The sequence below is a fragment of the Athene noctua genome, chromosome 2 (genome assembly GCF_965140245.1).
Source record: "Athene noctua chromosome 2, bAthNoc1.hap1.1, whole genome shotgun sequence".
Classification (NCBI taxonomy): domain Eukaryota; kingdom Metazoa; phylum Chordata; class Aves; order Strigiformes; family Strigidae; genus Athene; species Athene noctua.
Window position 1 is genome coordinate 38,829,440 of NC_134038.1, and position 21,526 is coordinate 38,850,965.

The window sequence follows — 21,526 nt, forward strand, 5'->3', positions numbered from 1 at the left end:
ACCACCCAAGCCAGTGTGGGCTGAACCCAGCGCAGGGGATGGTGGCACCCGCGCACTGGGCTTGTCAGGGGTCGCGTCCAACAGGGAAGCCAGTGTGTGAGTTGCTGGCGGTGTGAGAGCAACCCCAATGGGAGGCCCAAGATGTGCGGCAGGGCCAGCCTGGGTCAAGGTGGCTGCCTGTGCGGGGAGAGGACCTCAGGCAGGGGCTGTGGGCTGGGGAATTAGCTCAAGTGGTAGAGCGCTCGCTTAGCATGCGAGAGGCAGCGGGATCGATGCCCGCATTCTCCAATGCTTTTCGTTCCCTTTGCCTGGACACAGGGCCCTTGGCCTGGGGCCCTCTGTCCTCTGGCGTCTGCGGGGAGAACTTGGTGTGCCCAGGCTTTACAGAGGAGGACGACATCCAGGGCTCTATCAAGAGCAGTTCGGGCAGTTTACCGGAGGAAGGGAATTTCTCCCTCTTTGCTTGACAGTCGTCAGATGTCCTCCTCGGTACTTTTTCCCGCTCCCCCATAGAGGAAGGGCATCAATGCAATGGAGCAGCCTCATTGCAGGGCCATCAAAAAGCACAGGGAATGGAGGGTTTTCTCTCTGAATATGGGCTGAGGACAGTGGGCATGGTCATCATGGAGAACGGGAGAATCGGGGAGCTTCCGTACGACCTGCCAGTTCGTAGGATGAGGTTTCTGTGTAGAGGAATGGCTGTGCATCAGTCGGGTGCTTGGCCGGAAGGCAAAAGAGAGCATGGTGAAACTGAAGCGAGGGAAACTGCAGCAGGGTATGGGTAAGCTCCTTTTAGCCATAGGAGGAGAGTCCCGCAGAAGAAGATGCCGTGCAAGGAGCCCACGGAGCCTTTGTGTCTGTGTGCTTGCACAAATTGACGGGCTGTAGGGTTGAGCAAGGGAGCAGGATGATGGAGCTGAGTGTGTCTGGAGAGGAATGCTGGGCTAGAGGCATCAGAGTGCATTGCGGATAGTGAAGTGTTGGATGAGTGTGTGATGGGCGAGGCAGTGGGCAGAACCCCATGATTCCTTCGATAGCTCAGCTGGTAGAGCGGAGGACTGTAGGCTCCCTTGCACGGCCATCCTTAGGTCGCTGGTTCAACTCCGGCTCGAAGGAGCGCCCTTTTGGCTCTGGCCCAGGCCCTGCGGCACCTCTGCCTTTTTAGCACTGCCTGGATGGCTCCACTTCAAGGGCTGCCCAGCCTTGAGCTCTTGCCTGAGGCCGGGAGGAGCACCACCCAAGCCAGTGTGGGCTGAACCCAGCGCAGGGGATGGTGGCACCCGCGCACTGGGCTTGTCAGGGGTCGCGTCCAACAGGGAAGCCAGTGTGTGAGTTGCTGGCGGTGTGAGAGCAACCCCAGTGGGAGGCCCAAGATGTGCGGCAGGGCCAGCCTGGGTCAAGGTGGCTGCCTGTGCAGGGAGAGGACCTCAGGCAGGGGCTGTGGGCTGGGGAATTAGCTCAAGTGGTAGAGCGCTCGCTTAGCATGTGAAAGGCAGCGGGATCGATGCCCGCATTCTCCAGTGCTTTTCGTTCCCTTTGCCTGGACACAGGGCCCTTGGCCTGGGGCCCTCTGTCCTCTGGCGTCTGCGGGGAGAACTTGGTGTGCCCAGGCTTTATAGAGGAGGACGACATCCAGGGCTCTATCAAGAGCAGTTCGGGCAGTTTACCGGAGGAAGGGAATTTCTCCCTCTTTGCTTGACAGTCGTCAGATGTCCTCCTCGGTACTTTTTCCCGCTCCCCCAAAGAGGAAGGGTATCAATGCAATGGAGCAGCCTCATTGCAGGGCCATCAAAAAGCACAGGGAATGGAGGGTTTTCTCTCTGAATATGGGCTGAGGACAGTGGGCATGGTCATCATGGAGAACGGGAGGATCGGGGAACTTCTGCACGACCTGCCAGTTCGTAGGATGAGGTTTCTGTGTAGAGGAATGGCTGTGCATCAGTCGGGTGCTTGGCCGGAAGGCAAAAGGGAGCACGGTGAAACTGAAGCGAGGGAAACTGCAGCAGCGTATGGGTAAGCTCCTTTTAGCCATAGGAGGAGAGTCCCGCAGAAGAAGATGCCTTGCAAGGAGCCCACGGAGCCTTTGTGTCTGTGTGCTTGCACAAATTGACGGGCTGTAGGGTTGAGCAAGGGAGCAGGATGATGGAGCTGAGTGTGTCTGGAGAGGAATGCTGGGCTAGAGGCATCAGAGTGCACTGCGGATAGTGAAGTGTTGGATGAGTGTGTGATGGGCGAGGCAGTGGGCAGAACCCCATGATTCCTTCGATAGCTCAGCTGGTAGAGCGGAGGACTGTAGGCTCCCTTGCACGGCCATCCTTAGGTCGCTGGTTCAACTCCGGCTCGAAGGAGCGCCCTTTTGGCTCTGGCCCAGGCCCTGCGGCACCTCTGCCTTTTTAGCACTGCCTGGATGGCTCCACTTCAAGGGCTGCCCAGCCTTGAGCTCTTGCCTGAGGCCGGGAGGAGCACCACCCAAGCCAGTGTGGGCTGAACCCAGCGCAGGGGATGGTGGCACCCGCGCACTGGGCTTGTCAGGGGTCGCGTCCAACAGGGAAGCCAGTGTGTGAGTTGCTGGCGGTGTGAGAGCAACCCCAATGGGAGGCCCAAGATGTGCGGCAGGGCCAGCCTGGGTCAAGGTGGCTGCCTGTGCGGGGAGAGGACCTCAGGCAGGGGCTGTGGGCTGGGGAATTAGCTCAAGTGGTAGAGCGCTCGCTTAGCATGCAAGAGGCAGTGGGATCGATGCCCGCATTCTCCAATGCTTTTCGTTCCCTTTGCCTGGACACAGGGCCCTTGGCCTGGGGCCCTCTGTCCTCTGGCGTCTGCGGGGAGAACTTGGTGTGCCCAGGCTTTACAGAGGAGGACGACATCCAGGGCTCTATCAAGAGCAGTTCGGGCAGTTTACCGGAGGAAGGGAATTTCTCCCTCTTTGCTTGACAGTCGTCAGATGTCCTCCTCGGTACTTTTTCCCGCTCCCCCATAGAGGAAGGGCATCAATGCAATGGAGCAGCCTCATTGCAGGGCCATCAAAAAGCACAGGGAATGGAGGGTTTTCTCTCTGAATATGGGCTGAGGACAGTGGGCATGGTCATCATGGAGAACGGGAGAATCGGGGAGCTTCCGTACGACCTGCCAGTTCGTAGGATGAGGTTTCTGTGTAGAGGAATGGCTGTGCATCAGTCGGGTGCTTGGCCGGAAGGCAAAAGGGAGCATGGTGAAACTGAAGCGAGGGAAACTGCAGCAGCGTATGGGTAAGCTCCTTTTAGCCATAGGAGGAGAGTCCCGCAGAAGAAGATGCCGTGCAAGGAGCCCACGGAGCCTTTGTGTCTGTGTGCTTGCACAAATTGACGGGCTGTAGGGTTGAGCAAGGGAGCAGGATGATGGAGCTGAGTGTGTCTGGAGAGGAATGCTGGGCTAGAGGCATCAGAGTGCATTGCGGATAGTGAAGTGTTGGATGAGTGTGTGATGGGCGAGGCAGTGGGCAGAACCCCATGATTCCTTCGATAGCTCAGCTGGTAGAGCGGAGGACTGTAGGCTCCCTTGCACGGCCATCCTTAGGTCGCTGGTTCAACTCCGGCTCGAAGGAGCGCCCTTTTGGCTCTGGCCCAGGCCCTGCGGCACCTCTGCCTTTTTAGCACTGCCTGGATGGCTCCACTTCAAGGGCTGCCCAGCCTTCAGCTCTTGCCTGAGGCCGGGAGGAGCACCACCCAAGCCAGTGTGGGCTGAACCCAGCGCAGGGGATGGTGGCACCCGCGCACTGGGCTTGTCAGGGGTCGCGTCCAACAGGGAAGCCAGTGTGTGAGTTGCTGGCGGTGTGAGAGCAACCCCAATGGGAGGCCCAAGATGTGCGGCAGGGCCAGCCTGGGTCAAGGTGGCTGCCTGTGCGGGGAGAGGACCTCAGGCAGGGGCTGTGGGCTGGGGAATTAGCTCAAGTGGTAGAGCGCTCGCTTAGCATGTGAAAGGCAGCGGGATCGATGCCCGCATTCTCCAGTGCTTTTCGTTCCCTTTGCCTGGACACAGGGCCCTTGGCCTGGGGCCCTCTGTCCTCTGGCGTCTGCGGGGAGAACTTGGTGTGCCCAGGCTTTATAGAGGAGGATGACATCCAGGGCTCTATCAAGAGCAGTTCGGGCAGTTTACCGGAGGAAGGGAATTTCTCCCTCTTTGCTTGACAGTCGTCAGATGTCCTCCTCGGTACTTTTTCCCGCTCCCCCAAAGAGGAAGGGTATCAATGCAATGGAGCAGCCTCATTGCAGGGCCATCTAAAAGCACAGGGAATGGAGGGTTTTCTCTCTGAATATGGGCTGAGGACAGTGGGCATGGTCATCATGGAGAACGGGAGGATCGGGGAACTTCTGCACGACCTGCCAGTTCGTAGGATGAGGTTTCTGTGTAGAGGAATGGCTGTGCATCAGTCGGGTGCTTGGCCGGAAGGCAAAAGGGAGCACGGTGAAACTGAAGCGAGGGAAACTGCAGCAGCGTATGGGTAAGCTCCTTTTAGCCATAGGAGGAGAGTCCCGCAGAAGAAGATGCCTTGCAAGGAGCCCACGGAGCCTTTGTGTCTGTGTGCTTGCACAAATTGACGGGCTGTAGGGTTGAGCAAGGGAGCAGGATGATGGAGCTGAGTGTGTCTGGAGAGGAATGCTGGGCTAGAGGCATCAGAGTGCACTGCGGATAGTGAAGTGTTGGATGAGTGTGTGATGGGCGAGGCAGTGGGCAGAACCCCATGATTCCTTCGATAGCTCAGCTGGTAGAGCGGAGGACTGTAGGCTCCCTTGCACGGCCATCCTTAGGTCGCTGGTTCAACTCCAGCTCGAAGGAGTGCCCTTTTGGCTCTGGCCCAGGCCCTGCGGCACCTCTGCCTTTTTAGCACTGCCTGGATGGCTCCACTTCAAGGGCTGCCCAGCCTTCAGCTCTTGCCTGAGGCCGGGAGGAGCACCACCCAAGCCAGTGTGGGCTGAACCCAGCGCAGGGGATGGTGGCACCCGCGCACTGGGCTTGTCAGGGGTCGCGTCCAACAGGGAAGCCAGTGTGTGAGTTGCTGGCGGTGTGAGAGCAACCCCAATGGGAGGCCCAAGATGTGCGGCAGGGCCAGCCTGGGTCAAGGTGGCTGCCTGTGCGGGGAGAAGACCTCAGGCAGGGGCTGTGGGCTGGGGAATTAGCTCAAGTGGTAGAGCGCTCGCTTAGCATGTGAGAGGCAGCGGGATCGATGCCCGCATTCTCCAGTGCTTTTCGTTCCCTTTGCCTGGACACAGGGCCCTTGGCCTGGGGCCCTCTGTCCTCTGGCGTCTGCGGGGAGAACTTGGTGTGCCCAGGCTTTATAGAGGAGGACGACATCCAGGGCTCTATCAAGAGCAGTTCGGGCAGTTTACCGGAGGAAGGGAATTTCTCCCTCTTTGCTTGACAGTCGTCAGATGTCCTCCTCGGTACTTTTTCCCGCTCCCCCAAAGAGGAAGGGCATCAATGCAATGGAGCAGCCTCATTGCAGGGCCATCAAAAAGCACAGGGAATGGAGGGTTTTCTCTCTGAATATGGGCTGAGGACAGTGGGCATGGTCATCATGGAGAACGAGAGGATCGGGGAGCTTCCGTACGACCTGCCAGTTCGTAGGATGATGTTTCTGTGTAGAGGAATGGCTGTGCATCAGTCGGGTGCTTGGCCGGAAGGCAAAAGGGAGCACGGTGAAACTGAAGCGAGGGAAGCTGCAGCAGAGTATGGGTAAGCTCCATTTAGCCATAGGAGCAGAGTCCCGCAGAAGAAGATGCCGTGCAAGGAGCCCACGGAGCCTTTGTGTCTGTGTGCTTGCACAAATTGACGGGCTGTAGGGTTGAGCAAGGGAGCAGGATGATGGAGCTGAGTGTGTCTGGAGAGGAATGCTGGGCTAGAGGCATCAGAGTGCATTGCGGATAGTGAAGTGTTGGATGAGTGTGTGATGGGCGAGGCAGTGGGCAGAACCCCATGATTCCTTCGATAGCTCAGCTGGTAGAGCGGAGGACTGTAGGCTCCCTTGCACGGCCATCCTTAGGTCGCTGGTTCAACTCCGGCTCGAAGGAGCGCCCTTTTGGCTCTGGCCCAGGCCCTGCGGCACCTCTGCCTTTTTAGCACTGCCTGGATGGCTCCACTTCAAGGGCTGCCCAGCCTTGAGCTCTTGCCTGAGGCCGGGAGGAGCACCACCCAAGCCAGTGTGGGCTGAACCCAGCGCAGGGGATGGTGGCACCCGCGCACTGGGCTTGTCAGGGGTCGCGTCCAACAGGGAAGCCAGTGTGTGAGTTGCTGGCGGTGTGAGAGCAACCCCAATGGGAGGCCCAAGATGTGCGGCAGGGCCAGCCTGGGTCAAGGTGGCTGCCTGTGCGGGGAGAGGACCTCAGGCAGGGGCTGTGGGCTGGGGAATTAGCTCAAGTGGTAGAGCGCTCGCTTAGCATGCGAGAGGCAGCGGGATCGATGCCCGCATTCTCCAATGCTTTTCGTTCCCTTTGCCTGGACACAGGGCCCTTGGCCTGGGGCCCTCTGTCCTCTGGCGTCTGCGGGGAGAACTTGGTGTGCCCCGGCTTTATAGAGGAGGACGACATCCAGGGCTCTATCAAGAGCAGTTCGGGCAGTTTACCGGAGGAAGGGAATTTCTCCCTCTTTGCTTGACAGTCGTCAGATGTCCTCCTCGGTACTTTTTCTCGCTCCCCCATAGAGGAAGGGTATCAATGCAATGGAGCAGCCTCATTGCAGGGCCATCAAAAAGCACAGGGAATGTAGGGTTTTCTCTCTGAATATGGGCTGAGGACAGTGGGCATGGTCATCATGGAGAACGGGAGGATCGGGGAACTTCTGCACGACCTGCCAGTTCGTAGGATGAGGTTTCTGTGTAGAGGAATGGCTGTGCATCAGTCGGGTGCTTGGCCGGAAGGCAAAAGGGAGCACGGTGAAACTGAAGCGAGGGAAACTGCAGCAGAGTATGGGTAAGCTCCATTTAGCCATAGCAGGAGAGTCCCGCAGACGAAGATGCCGTGCAAGGAGCCCACGGAGCCTTTGTGTCTGTGTGCTTGCACAAATTGACGGGCTGTAGGGTTGAGCAAGGGAGCAGGATGATGGAGCTGAGTGTGTCTGGAGAGGAATGCGAGTGCACTGCGGATAGTGAAGTGTTGGATGAGTGTGTGATGGGCGAGGCAGTGGGCAGAACCCCATGATTCCTTCGATAGCTCAGCTGGTAGAGCGGAGGACTGTAGGCTCCCTTGCACGGCCATCCTTAGGTCGCTGGTTCAACTCCGGCTCGAAGGAGCGCCCTTTTGGCTCTGGCCCAGGCCCTGCGGCACCTCTGCCTTTTTAGCACTGCCTGGATGGCTCCACTTCAAGGGCTGCCCAGCCTTGAGCTCTTGCCTGAGGCCGGGAGGAGCACCACCCAAGCCAGTGTGGGCTGAACCCAGCGCAGGGGATGGTGGCACCCGCGCACTGGGCTTGTCAGGGGTCGCGTCCAACAGGGAAGCCAGTGTGTGAGTTGCTGGCGGTGTGAGAGCAACCCCAATGGGAGGCCCAAGATGTGCGGCAGGGCCAGCCTGGGTCAAGGTGGCTGCCTGTGCGGGGAGAGGACCTCAGGCAGGGGCTGTGGGCTGGGGAATTAGCTCAAGTGGTAGAGCGCTCGCTTAGCATGCGAGAGGCAGCGGGATCGATGCCCGCATTCTCCAATGCTTTTCGTTCCCTTTGCCTGGACACAGGGCCCTTGGCCTGGGGCCCTCTGTCCTCTGGCGTCTGCGGGGAGAACTTGGTGTGCCCCGGCTTTATAGAGGAGGACGACATCCAGGGCTCTATCAAGAGCAGTTCGGGCAGTTTACCGGAGGAAGGGAATTTCTCCCTCTTTGCTTGACAGTCGTCAGATGTCCTCCTCGGTACTTTTTCTCGCTCCCCCATAGAGGAAGGGTATCAATGCAATGGAGCAGCCTCATTGCAGGGCCATCAAAAAGCACAGGGAATGTAGGGTTTTCTCTCTGAATATGGGCTGAGGACAGTGGGCATGGTCATCATGGAGAACGGGAGGATCGGGGAACTTCTGCACGACCTGCCAGTTCGTAGGATGAGGTTTCTGTGTAGAGGAATGGCTGTGCATCAGTCGGGTGCTTGGCCGGAAGGCAAAAGGGAGCACGGTGAAACTGAAGCGAGGGAAGCTGCAGCAGTGTATGGGTAAGCTCCATTTAGCCATAGCAGGAGAGTCCCGCAGACGAAGATGCCGTGCAAGGAGCCCACGGAGCCTTTGTGTCTGTGTGCTTGCACAAATTGACGGGCTGTAGGGTTGAGCAAGGGAGCAGGATGATGGAGCTGAGTGTGTCTGGAGAGGAATGCGAGTGCATTGCGGATAGTGAAGTGTTGGATGAGTGTGTGATGGGCGAGGCAGTGGGCAGAACCCCATGATTCCTTCGATAGCTCAGCTGGTAGAGCGGAGGACTGTAGGCTCCCTTGCACGGCCATCCTTAGGTCGCTGGTTCAACTCCGGCTCGAAGGAGCGCCCTTTTGGCTCTGGCCCAGGCCCTGCGGCACCTCTGCCTTTTTAGCACTGCCTGGATGGCTCCACTTCAAGGGCTGCCCAGCCTTGAGCTCTTGCCTGAGGCCGGGAGGAGCACCACCCAAGCCAGTGTGGGCTGAACCCAGCGCAGGGGATGGTGGCACCCGCGCACTGGGCTTGTCAGGGGTCGCGTCCAACAGGGAAGCCAGTGTGTGAGTTGCTGGCGGTGTGAGAGCAACCCCAATGGGAGGCCCAAGATGTGCGGCAGGGCCAGCCTGGGTCAAGGTGGCTGCCTGTGCGGGGAGAGGACCTCAGGCAGGGGCTGTGGGCTGGGGAATTAGCTCAAGTGGTAGAGCGCTCGCTTAGCATGCGAGAGGCAGCGGGATCGATGCCCGCATTCTCCAATGCTTTTCGTTCCCTTTGCCTGGACACAGGGCCCTTGGCCTGGGGCCCTCTGTCCTCTGGCGTCTGCGGGGAGAACTTGGTGTGCCCAGGCTTTACAGAGGAGGACGACATCCAGGGCTCTATCAAGAGCAGTTCGGGCAGTTTACCGGAGGTAGGGAATTTCTCCCTCTTTGCTTGACAGTCGTCAGATGTCCTCCTCGGTACTTTTTCCCGCTCCCCCAAAGAGGAAGGGTGTCAATGCAATGCAGCAGCCTCATTGCAGGGCCATCAAAAAGCACAGGGAATGGAGGGTTTTCTCTCTGAATATGGGCTGAGGACAGTGGGCATGGTCATCATGGAGAACGGGAGGATCGGGGAACTTCCGCACGACCTGCCAGTTCGTAGGATGAGGTTTCTGTGTAGAGGAATGGCTGTGCATCAGTCGGGTGCTTGGCCGGAAGGCAAAAGGGAGCATGGTGAAACTGAAGCGAGGGAAACTGCAGCAGGGTATGGGTAAGCTCCTTTTAGCCATAGGAGGAGAGTCCCGCAGAAGAAGATGCCGTGCAAGGAGCCCACGGAGCCTTTGTGTCTGTGTGCTTGCACAAATTGACGGGCTGTAGGGTTGAGCAAGGGAGCAGGATGATGGAGCTGAGTGTGTCTGGAGAGGAATGCTGGGCTAGAGGCATCAGAGTGCACTGCGGATAGTGAAGTGTTGGATGAGTGTGTGATGGGCGAGGCAGTGGGCAGAACCCCATGATTCCTTCGATAGCTCAGCTGGTAGAGCGGAGGACTGTAGGCTCCCTTGCACGGCCATCCTTAGGTCGCTGGTTCAACTCCAGCTCGAAGGAGCGCCCTTTTGGCTCTGGCCCAGGCCCTGCGGCACCTCTGCCTTTTTAGCACTGCCTGGATGGCTCCACTTCAAGGGCTGCCCAGCCTTGAGCTCTTGCCTGAGGCCGGGAGGAGCACCACCCAAGCCAGTGTGGGCTGAACCCAGCGCAGGGGATGGTGGCACCCGCGCACTGGGCTTGTCAGGGGTCGCGTCCAACAGGGAAGCCAGTGTGTGAGTTGCTGGCGGTGTGAGAGCAACCCCAGTGGGAGGCCCAAGATGTGCGGCAGGGCCAGCCTGGGTCAAGGTGGCTGCCTGTGCGGGGAGAAGACCTCAGGCAGGGGCTGTGGGCTGGGGAATTAGCTCAAGTGGTAGAGCGCTCGCTTAGCATGTGAGAGGCAGCGGGATCGATGCCCGCATTCTCCAGTGCTTTTCGTTCCCTTTGCCTGGACACAGGGCCCTTGGCCTGGGGCCCTCTGTCCTCTGGCGTCTGCGGGGAGAACTTGGTGTGCCCATGCTTTATAGAGGAGGACGATATCCAGGGCTCTATCAAGAGCAGTTCGGGCAGTTTACCGGAGGAAGGGAATTTCTCCCTCTTTGCTTGACAGTCGTCAGATGTCCTCCTCGGTACTTTTTCCCGCTCCCCCAAAGAGGAAGGGCATCAATGCAATGGAGCAGCCTCATTGCAGGGCCATCAAAAAGCACAGGGAATGGAGGGTTTTCTCTCTGAATATGGGCTGAGGACAGTGGGCATGGTCATCATGGAGAACGAGAGGATCGGGGAGCTTCCGTACGACCTGCCAGTTCGTAGGATGATGTTTCTGTGTAGAGGAATGGCTGTGCATCAGTCGGGTGCTTGGCCGGAAGGCAAAAGGGAGCACGGTGAAACTGAAGCGAGGGAAACTGCAGCAGCGTATGGGTAAGCTCCTTTTAGCCATAGGAGGAGAGTCCCGCAGAAGAAGATGCCGTGCAAGGAGCCCACGGAGCCTTTGTGTCTGTGTGCTTGCACAAATTGACGGGCTGTAGGGTTGAGCAAGGGAGCAGGATGATGGAGCTGAGTGTGTCTGGAGAGGAATGCTGGGCTAGAGGCATCAGAGTGCATTGCGGATAGTGAAGTGTTGGATGAGTGTGTGATGGGCGAGGCAGTGGGCAGAACCCCATGATTCCTTCGATAGCTCAGCTGGTAGAGCGGAGGACTGTAGGCTCCCTTGCACGGCCATCCTTAGGTCGCTGGTTCAACTCCGGCTCGAAGGAGCGCCCTTTTGGCTCTGGCCCAGGCCCTGCGGCACCTCTGCCTTTTTAGCACTGCCTGGATGGCTCCACTTCAAGGGCTGCCCAGCCTTGAGCTCTTGCCTGAGGCCGGGAGGAGCACCACCCAAGCCAGTGTGGGCTGAACCCAGCGCAGGGGATGGTGGCACCCGCGCACTGGGCTTGTCAGGGGTCGCGTCCAACAGGGAAGCCAGTGTGTGAGTTGCTGGCGGTGTGAGAGCAACCCCAATGGGAGGCCCAAGATGTGCGGCAGGGCCAGCCTGGGTCAAGGTGGCTGCCTGTGCGGGGAGAGGACCTCAGGCAGGGGCTGTGGGCTGGGGAATTAGCTCAAGTGGTAGAGCGCTCGCTTAGCATGTGAGAGGCAGCGAGATCGATGCCCGCATTCTCCAATGCTTTTCGTTCCCCTTGGCCTAGGCCATGGTGCCCTAGGGTTGAGGAGCTTCACTTGCCCTTGTTATAGGTCTAAAGAAGCTATTAGTCCTGTGTGTTAGGTGGTCATTTAATGTCATTCACTGTTACTTACGCATTTCTAATGAAAATCATAATATCCAGTGTGAATTCTCATCCAGAGTTTTCAGTGTACTTTCTATGTTGTTCATAATGTATGAATCTATTCCTTTATATACTTCTGAATAAAAAAGTAGAAAGAGTGTATGTCTCTGCTTATTACTTCATTGTCAGACCAGAAAGCTGAAGTCAAAGTAGAGTTTTATTTTTTATGCCAAATATCTCTCTAAATATTATTTTCATTGTGTATTGAAGATAAACACATCTCCTTTGAATTTCTGTTGATTATAAGCCTGCTAACTTTATTCTTTGATATATCAGATTGTGCCAGACTCCAAATAAAAGCATAGAGATGTATCTCTGTCATGTTTATTAAAAAGAAAATTTTGCCCTGGGCTGTGCTACTATGATTAATACTGACTTAATTAATAATGGTAGAAAACTCGGAATCAGGTATTGCTGGTTTTATACCTTGTACTAAAGAATACCAGTTCAGCAGCAGATTTTTGGATTAACATTCATTAAAAGATAATTAAAGCAAATATATGAGACTGACTCATCATTTTATCTTGCAAATATTTACAGCTATTCCATTAAAAGTGAATCCCTCTGACATTTCCACTTTATTCAGAAGCAGCCTTTTTTTTCTGTAATTACTAATAAAGATGGATAAAGCACCACGCTAAGTTTTACCATAGATCACTGTGTAAATCATCTGTATGCATGTTTAGCATTAAATAAAGTTAATTCCATTCTACATTCTTCCATGACAACTCTCTCCTTTGGGGATTAAAGAAGGCCTCCTTCCCAGAAAATTAAATGTAAATGCAACAGGAAAACATGAGTTTTGATACAGCAGAACCATGGGACTTCAACAGTTTTCTTTCCACTGTGTGAAAAGTTTGGACATTCACTACTTCTCCCACCTCCATTAGAAACAGAAAGTGGGAGCGATGCAGTTTTTTCAAAAACACATAAGACAGAGTGCCAGCAAAGTTCAAGCTAAACAGTGATGCAAGTAGATCTATTTCATAACCCCTTTTTTACTTCAAATATATTCTTACATTTGAGAGGAGAAGCAAGTCTTGGTAAAGTTTGACTGGTAATACAGTGCAACCAACTACACCCAGAACGATGCTGTAATAAAAGTTTTACTACATTTATTAAACCTGCAAGTACATGTCTAGCATATTTTGATGTCAAGAACATCTATTTAACTCATGACATTTAAAGTTTTTTCTCTTTCAATAGCAGCAGAACAGATATAAAAGCAAAATGACCCATAAAATCTTCTAGTCTTACTTCTAGGTTTTGTTACATTTCAACAATAAAATACTTTTCACCATTTTGATAACTTGTGTTTGAGTAAAACTTAAAGTCCTCTCTTCTTTTTTAATAAGAACCTACCATTTCCTCTGCCAGTATATTTCAGCAGTTGGTTACGCTTACTGTTAAAACCATGCGTCGCTTTCAGTTCAAATTACTTCTATATTCCAAGCACGGGTTTTGGTTATGCCTGCCTTCATAAAGTGAAGAATACTCTCACACCTACATTTTTCCCTTCAAAAATATTACACAGTATAATCAAATAATCTATCAGTTATCTTCTTTATGACAAGAGAAACTGATCAAACTCCTGTCTCTAGTTCTTGAATTGTTATTATAACACTTTTCTGCATTGGCATTACTTTTCAACATATTTCAGGAAAAGATGCTATCATGAGAACTGGGTGCAGTATTCAGAGACTGCACTTCACAAGCATAGTCTGCATTATTTTATCCTAACAGTCTGACCTCTCGTTCAACTAGATTAAAACATTTTAGATGAAGCACACAGATTGCTTGTGGGATGAAATCGATAGATTCACATTGCGTCATCTCTGAATCTTTGCAGGCGCATGGTACAAAAACCACGTTGTAACAATCAGTGTCTACAGTGCAGGTAACTCAGACAGTTTTGCCATCATAATCATGCCAGACGCACAAGCATTTTTAGACATGTTGCAAAGCACATTTTACATACCTGTAGGACTTCTTAATCTCATCATGCGTTGCTCCCTTCTCTAGGGCCAGGATTTCATATAACGCTTCCCCTGCCGTTGACAAAGCACGCTGCCGTTGTTCAGCCATGTTAGCAGTACATTACCAAAGCTGCTAATGTAGAACAGAATTCCAAATAGCAGGGACTGCAAGTATATATGGGTAGTATTTCTTATTGTTTATTTTAATAGACTTTAACCAGGTAGTAAAAAGTTAAAGATACATGAAAGTGAAATTAATATAAAATCTCCTCTAAATTATCCTCTATCCCTTAAGATATTTTACAATTATTTAAGAAAATGGAAAACCAAAACAAAAAACAGAAGGTCTTGTGCTAGGTATCACTGTTCGTATTAATGGCTTGATGTTGCTCTCACTGAAATGAATGGCTAAATTTCCTATAGCATTAAAGCCTGCACATAGTATTTCCACCTACTTTTATTGGTGTTTGTTTACATCTTTTCTAAGTCTTAGAAGAATAATTCTACTATTTGTTAAGGCTATTGACTTCCTGAAGTGGGGTAAGACCTTTGTACCTCTAAGTATAACCTAATGCAACACAGTGGTGAATTTTTACTTTCTCAACACAAGGACTCACATTCAGCCTAACCAATTTTAGGTGCCCAAGTTAAGTGATTAAGTTTCAAACTTAGTCAAACTAGATTCCTTATATTGTCAACAGACAGAGCTACATACTCAGCGGCCAACCAACCAAGCACTTTCTCCCTATTACCTCTACTACAGTGTGCTCAGGATGACTGCAGTCCCAACTCATGTGCCTGAGGGCAGGTGGAATGAATCTGGACATAGGCAATGAAGCTAGATAGCAAGAATTGACCTCAGTATTACAAAAGCAACCATTTATTTCAAACTTATGCATGGAAAATACTGACATCAATTGGGGTCCTATTATTTGAGATACAAGACTTTGGGTTGAATTCATGAGCTTGTGATAAATTTTAAAAGGTGCCTTTAAAGTATAGAGCAAATAAAGGCTAAGCATAGGCTGACAGATTTAATCCACTTCAGATCTATCATTCATTCCTTCTTTCATCACAGAAGCAAAGCAGACAAACAAGTGATTCTCCACTGAGTGGCTCTACTATCTCCTTACAGTTCATAGTTCATGCTTCTGGATTTGAAGAACCAAGCATTTTTAAATCAGACATAGCTAATGCTAGGCAATGACATGAAGAAACTCATATAAACCATAATTTAAAACACCAGATATAGATACCTATCATTCAGAAGAGAAAGGTGCAGCTCTTTGATCGTGGACTTGCCACAACAAAACTCTCACCACAACCTGTTTATTTCTATGTATGTTGCACTCTTCTCCAAATGTTGAGAAGTGATCACAGAAAAAGGCTAAAAGTGAGCTGTAACCCAGCCATAAGAAAAATTTCTGAGAACCTGTTTTGTTAGATAAGACTACCCACTGCTATTTCACCCTTCTCATTGCTGAACTAGAAACACTATCTTGCCATTATTCATGTATTATTTACTAGGCCACATAGGTTCTGAACCTATGTTCAGAACCAGTCGTGTAACACTTTTAAGCTCTTTGGCTTTGTTCAATACCAAAGAGAAAATCAAATACCATCTAAATGTACACAGAAATATAATTCACTGAGTAATTCTGGCACATAGTATCTGATTTACCAAAAGACCTAAATTTATTCATATTTACTTTGATGTATTCCTTTTCTAATAAAACTAACACACAATTTAGGGTGTGTTCTAAATTTCTGCTGGAAAAAAATTCCTTCCTACTTTTAAGTGTCGTATCAAAGCATCAACTAAAGGGACTGAACTTTTGTTTTTAAACTAACAATTAAGAACAAAATTATATATGAGCATCTAGATATTACTTTACCACCTGCATAATTACAATGCTACTTGTTAATAACAGTATGTCCAGAGCATATTTAATAATATAATCCTGGGATCTATCTTGATCACACTGGAATCATGCAAGGGACATCAAGCCTGTTAATGCACAGGATAATGGTGGGCAACCATGTGAAGTCACAGATATACAGCATTATTTTTAAATTCCATTACATAATACTGATTGGGTAGATGGTAACCCTGAAGCATAACATAAAATTAAAGTTACGATGGATTTTATTCTGAAGAACTAAAAAGTCATGGAATTTATACTTTCTCATAAAATAATTTTAATAATCTAGTCAGCTATGAAAATTTAGACTCACTAGCCTATTCAGTCTTCTAGGGATTAATCACCCTGAAGGTCTAGCTACTTAAAATTATTTCTTACTTACTTAAAGCAGTACTATAAAATACTAAAAAAACAATGAAATGACACTTTTCTAGAAAAAGTTATGCTCTCTTTATTAAGGAAGATATAACAGTTACAGTCTTAGTACTAGATATATTCCTGATGTCTGAAATTACATTAGAATCCTATTTTCAAGCTATGTACTTTTGTTCCAGTAGAACAGAGTCAAGAAAATACTGTTTCCTTCCCTGAATGACAATAAAATATGTTAAAAGAGAATCCAAATTCTGATAACAATTCCACATATCCAAAGAGGATGGGACCTCTAGCTATTTCTGCACAAATTTTTTTACTATCCAAGATTAACTATCTTATATAGGGGTTGTAATGGTATGCCTCTTCTCTACAATACCCATTTTTCGGATTTGTGCTGAAAAATAAGGCAAGGTGATTCAAATAACATACCTGCTTCAAAAGGTGATGGAACACAATCTGGCATGTATAAACTCACAACATTATCAGTTCAATATCTGTGTCTATATGCCAATATAATCCAAAAGGAAAGAAGGAAGTGCTGCCAGAAGCCCTGTTCCACAGAAACTCAGCTGCTGCTTTTCATCCTTCGCAATCAAGGTTAAACAGGTCAGTGGAGTCTGATTACTCCTTTTGTTTGTTTGTTTAGTATCCAATTGGTTACCTCTCAGGACAATCTATGAAAGAACAAATAAAACATTCATGAGCCTAAAGGCTGATATATCTGAGAGTTAATGACACCAAAAAATATGGGACAACTGTGTATTTAGTTAATTGTTCTTCTGTGCTTTGCTCTTGATGGGGTCTTGAGTTTGTCTTTTTTCCCCATGCAAATATATTAAATTTGTTTAAAGATACAACAGCCTTGCTCTAAAGTTTACTTCTTTGAGACCAGCCATGTCTTAGGTTTACTATACAGTCTCTTCCAAGACAGGATTAACTGAAGAAGTCCCTTTTGGACTCCTCCTGAGTTCTTGTAAATTTTTATTAGCAAAACAGAAGATGTAGGGGGTCTTCTCTTATCCTGATGGAGCTTCTCCTCTAACTTATACCATGAAAAAGGTCTGGAGAGCCATTCATTTTTATTGGACTATAAATGCCAAAGACTTAAAAAAACAATTGCTCTTGGTATGTCATCCTTGGAACCAAATATTTCATCCTTTGAACTCAAAAAGTTAATTTCCCAGATCACCCAATTCCAAATTAATACGTTTTTGTAGTGTGCTGACCTTGGCTGGCTGCCAGGCCCCTACCCAGCCACTTTCTCACTTCCCCTCCTCAACAGAACAGAACAGAAGGAGAAAATAAGATGAAAAGCTCATAGATCAAGATGAAGATAAGAAGGTCACTTACCAATTACTGTCACAGGCAAAACAGACTCAACTTGGGAAAATCAATTTATTGGCAATTAAAAGAGATTTGGATGGTGAGAAACAAAGACAAAAATTAGAACACCACCCACCACTCACCACCCTATTTCTAGGCTCAGATTCACTCCTTCAATCCCAACTCATCTACCCCCACCCCTGAGTAGCACAGGGCAGACAGGGAATTGTGGGCTGTGGTGAATTTTTAACAGCTTCTCTCTGCTGCTCCTTCCTCCTCACACTTTCCTCCTGCTTCATTATAGGTCCTCCCCACAGGCTGCAGTCCTTCACAAACTGCTCCAGTGGGAGTCCTCCACAGGGCACGTTTCCTGTGAGGGAGAACCTGTTCATATGTGGGCTCCTGTCCATGGACCACAGTTCCTTCAGGAAATATCCACCTTCTCTGGCATGTAGTGGATAGGCTGCAGCAAAATACTTGCTCACCATGGCCCTCTCCACAGGCTGCAGGGGGATCTCTGCTCCAGGGCCTGGAGCACCTCCTCCTTCTTCTTCTCTGACCTTGGTGTTCACAGGGCTGTTTCTCACACCTTTCTCTCACTCCCCACTGCCACGCAGAGTTTTGTTCTTTCTTAAATATGTCTTCCTAGACAAGCCACCAGCTTGGCTGATGGGCTTATCTGTGTCCTGCAGTAGGTCTGTTGTGGAGCCGTCTGTATCCAGTCTCTGACCTCCTCCCTAGAGGAGTGTGCCTAGAGTGCCCCACTACCTAAATCTTGTCATCGACACCTGGTACAGTTTTACATAGACTAAAGTCCCAGAAATGGATTCATGGAGACCCATAACCCAGTAAAGTGTGCTTTGGCAAGAGTCAAGTCAGTTTGTGCTTGGATTTTACTGCAAGACCGGAACTATAATAATTAAAAAAAAACAAAAAACCAAAAAACCCACAAAAACAAATGTGTAAATGATTACGATCATATAAAGACACTCTTTATGAAAAAGGAAGCAACAGTATGACAGCTGATAAAAGATTAAGTGGATACTTTTCAATACGAAGAATGTGATTTTAACATTTCCCTTGTTCTTAGGTACATTCTTTAATTTCAAATGTTTCCTCAAATTTTGGCTTTGGATAGGGACAAGGCAAGCCACTTTTCAACCTAAGATGTGTTTGTCAAAGTTATGAGGAGTCAAAACAGCATAGTCAAAATATCTTTTCCAGGACATTAACAACAGAGTAACTACAGCTAGTTCTATTATGTTGTATGAGCATAATAAACTATTCAATCAGCTTGCTTGATCTTAACCTTTGAAATGACTTCATCATTCTTGCAAAACAAAACAAAACATACATTTTTTAATGGCAAGAAGAAATTAAGGGATAAAAAATAAAATCACTCTGAGGTTACCCGAATTCTCTGTACTTATATACATCCTATTATCAAGAAAAACATCACTCTTCTGCAATCCTGTCACACCCGTAGACCTACAGTTCTGTGTGAATACAGCTCCCTCTGGCGTGTTGAGTGCTCCGTAACCTGTGCTGCTTTTCTTACAAGCCCTCTTGTTCTGTTTGAAGGAAATGAACACAACCTCCGCAAATCCAGTTTTTTCCTTTGGGAATTCTACATCCTAAGCACATTCTAGTGTATCTTTAAAAGACTCAAACTTTAACGAATTGTCATAACTCTTTTGTCAGATCAGCTATACCATTCAGAAGAATAAAACATATGATTTATAGCTGTTCACTCTTCACATTAATTTGTTATTTTTTGTATCATAACACCTAACAGTTCACCACAACACCACTGTGGCAGAAAATGCAAAACTAAAAGTCCTAGTCCCAAAGGACCTTTTAGCTAAAAAGTCTTACTTACACTTTACATTTATATGTTGCATGCATTTCAAAACAGACAAATCGGAACATGTCTGGAAATGCAAAGTTGCATATCGGCCTATAAAAAGTTTGAAACGTGGCCCAGACAGAGCAGGAGGGCCGAGGTTGCTTCAGAAGCCTTCAGTTACACACAATGAAAGCTTAAGGGCTGAAGAGCTCTGAGTCACTCTGGTCCTTCCTCCTACCGCTCCCTCCTTTTCCAGGCTCATAGCAAGTTCAGGAACTTAGAGCCTGGAGCTGAAAGACAGACATGCATGACAGGACTGGCATCATTGCTCAACAGCAGTGTGAATTTTTAGCTTCCAAGGCAAGGAAAGGCAATTTTGAAAAGCTGAATTGTTTTCTTAGTTTGCTGAATCTAGCAGTGTTAATATTGACATGATCAAAGCATGTAGAAGATACAAGTGGTCAGATAAAGCACTCCTGACTTTCATGGAGAACCTACAGCTTCTGACTCTTTCTTCCAATAGTGACAGGAAAAGAAAATCTCTGATTTTACACAGAGGAATTTGGGGGCTGAAATAAATTATCGTGCTGGTGTGCTTTAGTGAAGCCAGCAGGTTAAAGGAGGTGATCCGTCCCCTTTACTCAGCACTGGTGAGGCCTCACCTGGAATTCTGGGTCCAGATCAGGGCCCCAGTATACGAGAGACATGCACATACTGGAGAGAATCCAGCAAAAGGCCACAAGGATGATGAAGGGACTGGAGCAACTCCCCTGTGAGGAAAGGCTGAGAGAAGGCTCAGGGGATCTCATCAATGTATATAAATACCTGAAGAGAGGGTGCAAAGAGGATGGAGCTAGGCTCTTTCCAGTTGTGCCTGATGACAGGACCAGGGGCAATGGGCACAAACCAAAACACAGGAGGTTTCCTCTGAACATCAGGAAACACTTTTTCACTGTGAGCGTGATTGAGCACTGGCACAGGTTGCCCAGGGAGGTTGTAGAGTCGCCATTCTTGAAGATATTCAAAAGCCACTTGGACACAGCCTGGGAAACTGTTTCTAGGTGGCCCTGCTTCCTTTCCCCCAAACCTCCCTGGTGTGATTACTATTATCACTAATTTCTGTGCCTTGTCCTGTCAAAAGGGTGGTAAGAACATTAGCAAGGATGTTGGAATTTGTATTGGTGACTGACCAGAACTGACAAGAGAAAGAAGGCAGGTGAGGAGACTGAAATAAGAGCTCTTACTAATTGATGACTTTTCACAGATGAATGAATGCCAGTCTGAAAAAGGAAGACCCAAAACAAGTAAAGCATGAGGATATGAGTAAAGTATGGTAGGCTAATGAGATGAGAGAATATGTACATTGAGAAAGGGTGTATACAGGGGCAGTTTGTACTGTTTTTTCGTGCTTTGGGCAGGTTCTATCCTTTGTTTTATTTTTTAATATTATGCCATGGCAATGTCAACATTAATAACACCCAGCTGAGCAAGCTAATCAAAAGACTGAGCAAGTGGAAAAGAACGTTTCTGCCAAGACGCACTGGGCCTCTGGCTCAGGCACAGGGACTTTCGATAAGAAGGGGAGGGTACTTCTGAGGCAGTTATATCCCAAATCGTTCTTGTCATTTTTTTTAGCCAGTTCTGCTTCACATGCTCCTGGACATCTAGTGCCCTGTCTAAACTGTATTGCATGCTACCTGTTAAATATTCAAACAATCTCCTAAAGAAGAGAGAATTGGTTTAAGGTCCCTTCTTCAGAGCAAGCCTTTTTAGATATCAGACAAGCCCAACAATTCTACAGCAAGAAATTACACTCCTCTTGCCACATTTCTCTGCTACAGAATAGTTACTGTCATTATGGTTTTGAAAGTAATAACAGAATTGATTTAAATAATATGATTGCATTGCATCCATTTTTAAATACATGTATCTATATTGGAAGGAAGGTATTCCATCTGGTAACCCATCTGCAACTCCATCTATACAAGAAGTAAGTATTCATAAGAGAACATTCATATATTTGAATTCTCTGAACATATTGTGACCTTCTGTTACTATTCACATAGAATCTCAATTTAAATATATGTTGGGTTTTTAATATCTTTCAACAACTGCAGTATCGGAAAAAAGTAGCAAACTCAAGAATTATGAACCTTAAATGAACAGTCAGTTGCATATCCAAATTGCTCATGCCTTTACATGGTCAGTTTGACACAGAGCAGAAATCCAAAACTGTAACTTCCTAGCTCATTCCAGTAAATATAGTTCAAAGGCTTGGTGGACTACCTAAGTGACATGATATAAACATTTTTCCCCTAGAAATTAAATTAGAGGCTTAAAAGCAATATTTTAAGTAATACTAATATACTTAATGTTTTCAATAAGATACTTAGTGAAACCCTGGGAATTTTATTCTCATCTGTTTTTGAGAAAGTTCCATCTATCCTCCCTAATTTAAAGTGGGTCATGGAGGTAGCTATAACTAAGACATGAATCATAATAATCTCTCTGGCTTTAATTTAAATTTCTTTCTAAAAAGCAAAGGATGGGAAGTCCCTAGTATATGTAGCTTTAACA

At 48.7% G+C, this 21,526-nt stretch overlaps 1 protein-coding gene and 15 non-coding genes across 17 annotated transcripts in view; 15 read left to right on the forward strand and 1 right to left on the reverse strand.

Annotated features, from left to right (window-relative positions):
- Window positions 1–16,323, reverse strand: part of DNAJC5B (DnaJ heat shock protein family (Hsp40) member C5 beta) — a 31,658-nt gene extending 15,335 nt beyond the window's left edge. The window contains exons 1-2 of one of the 2 annotated variants that reach the window (XM_074897698.1): window positions 16,210–16,323; window positions 13,486–13,616 (exon numbers count right to left, since the gene is read on the reverse strand). In XM_074897698.1, the coding sequence (XP_074753799.1) occupies window positions 13,486–13,592 (107 nt within the window). In that variant the 5' untranslated portion in view covers window positions 13,593–13,616; window positions 16,210–16,323. The remainder of the gene's footprint in view (window positions 1–13,485; window positions 13,617–16,209) is intronic. The other variant, XM_074897699.1, reaches the window with a different exon arrangement.
- TRNAA-AGC (transfer RNA alanine (anticodon AGC)) lies at window positions 216–288 on the forward strand. The gene has a single exon. It is a non-coding gene; the product is annotated as a tRNA-Ala (tRNA).
- Window positions 1,028–1,116, forward strand: TRNAY-GUA (transfer RNA tyrosine (anticodon GUA)). Its single transcript is given in 2 exon segments — window positions 1,028–1,064; window positions 1,081–1,116. It is a non-coding gene; the product is annotated as a tRNA-Tyr (tRNA).
- On the forward strand, window positions 2,260–2,348 carry TRNAY-GUA (transfer RNA tyrosine (anticodon GUA)). Its single transcript is given in 2 exon segments — window positions 2,260–2,296; window positions 2,313–2,348. It is a non-coding gene; the product is annotated as a tRNA-Tyr (tRNA).
- On the forward strand, window positions 3,492–3,580 carry TRNAY-GUA (transfer RNA tyrosine (anticodon GUA)). The gene is given in 2 exon segments: window positions 3,492–3,528; window positions 3,545–3,580. It is a non-coding gene; the product is annotated as a tRNA-Tyr (tRNA).
- TRNAY-GUA (transfer RNA tyrosine (anticodon GUA)) lies at window positions 4,724–4,812 on the forward strand. The gene is given in 2 exon segments: window positions 4,724–4,760; window positions 4,777–4,812. It is a non-coding gene; the product is annotated as a tRNA-Tyr (tRNA).
- On the forward strand, window positions 5,144–5,216 carry TRNAA-AGC (transfer RNA alanine (anticodon AGC)). The gene has a single exon. It is a non-coding gene; the product is annotated as a tRNA-Ala (tRNA).
- Window positions 5,956–6,044, forward strand: TRNAY-GUA (transfer RNA tyrosine (anticodon GUA)). Its single transcript is given in 2 exon segments — window positions 5,956–5,992; window positions 6,009–6,044. It is a non-coding gene; the product is annotated as a tRNA-Tyr (tRNA).
- On the forward strand, window positions 6,376–6,448 carry TRNAA-AGC (transfer RNA alanine (anticodon AGC)). The gene has a single exon. It is a non-coding gene; the product is annotated as a tRNA-Ala (tRNA).
- On the forward strand, window positions 7,172–7,260 carry TRNAY-GUA (transfer RNA tyrosine (anticodon GUA)). The gene is given in 2 exon segments: window positions 7,172–7,208; window positions 7,225–7,260. It is a non-coding gene; the product is annotated as a tRNA-Tyr (tRNA).
- TRNAA-AGC (transfer RNA alanine (anticodon AGC)) lies at window positions 7,592–7,664 on the forward strand. Its single transcript has one exon. It is a non-coding gene; the product is annotated as a tRNA-Ala (tRNA).
- On the forward strand, window positions 8,388–8,476 carry TRNAY-GUA (transfer RNA tyrosine (anticodon GUA)). Its single transcript is given in 2 exon segments — window positions 8,388–8,424; window positions 8,441–8,476. It is a non-coding gene; the product is annotated as a tRNA-Tyr (tRNA).
- TRNAA-AGC (transfer RNA alanine (anticodon AGC)) lies at window positions 8,808–8,880 on the forward strand. The gene has a single exon. It is a non-coding gene; the product is annotated as a tRNA-Ala (tRNA).
- On the forward strand, window positions 9,620–9,708 carry TRNAY-GUA (transfer RNA tyrosine (anticodon GUA)). The gene is given in 2 exon segments: window positions 9,620–9,656; window positions 9,673–9,708. It is a non-coding gene; the product is annotated as a tRNA-Tyr (tRNA).
- TRNAA-AGC (transfer RNA alanine (anticodon AGC)) lies at window positions 10,040–10,112 on the forward strand. The gene has a single exon. It is a non-coding gene; the product is annotated as a tRNA-Ala (tRNA).
- TRNAY-GUA (transfer RNA tyrosine (anticodon GUA)) lies at window positions 10,852–10,940 on the forward strand. Its single transcript is given in 2 exon segments — window positions 10,852–10,888; window positions 10,905–10,940. It is a non-coding gene; the product is annotated as a tRNA-Tyr (tRNA).
- Window positions 16,324–21,526: the final 5,203 nt, after the last annotated feature.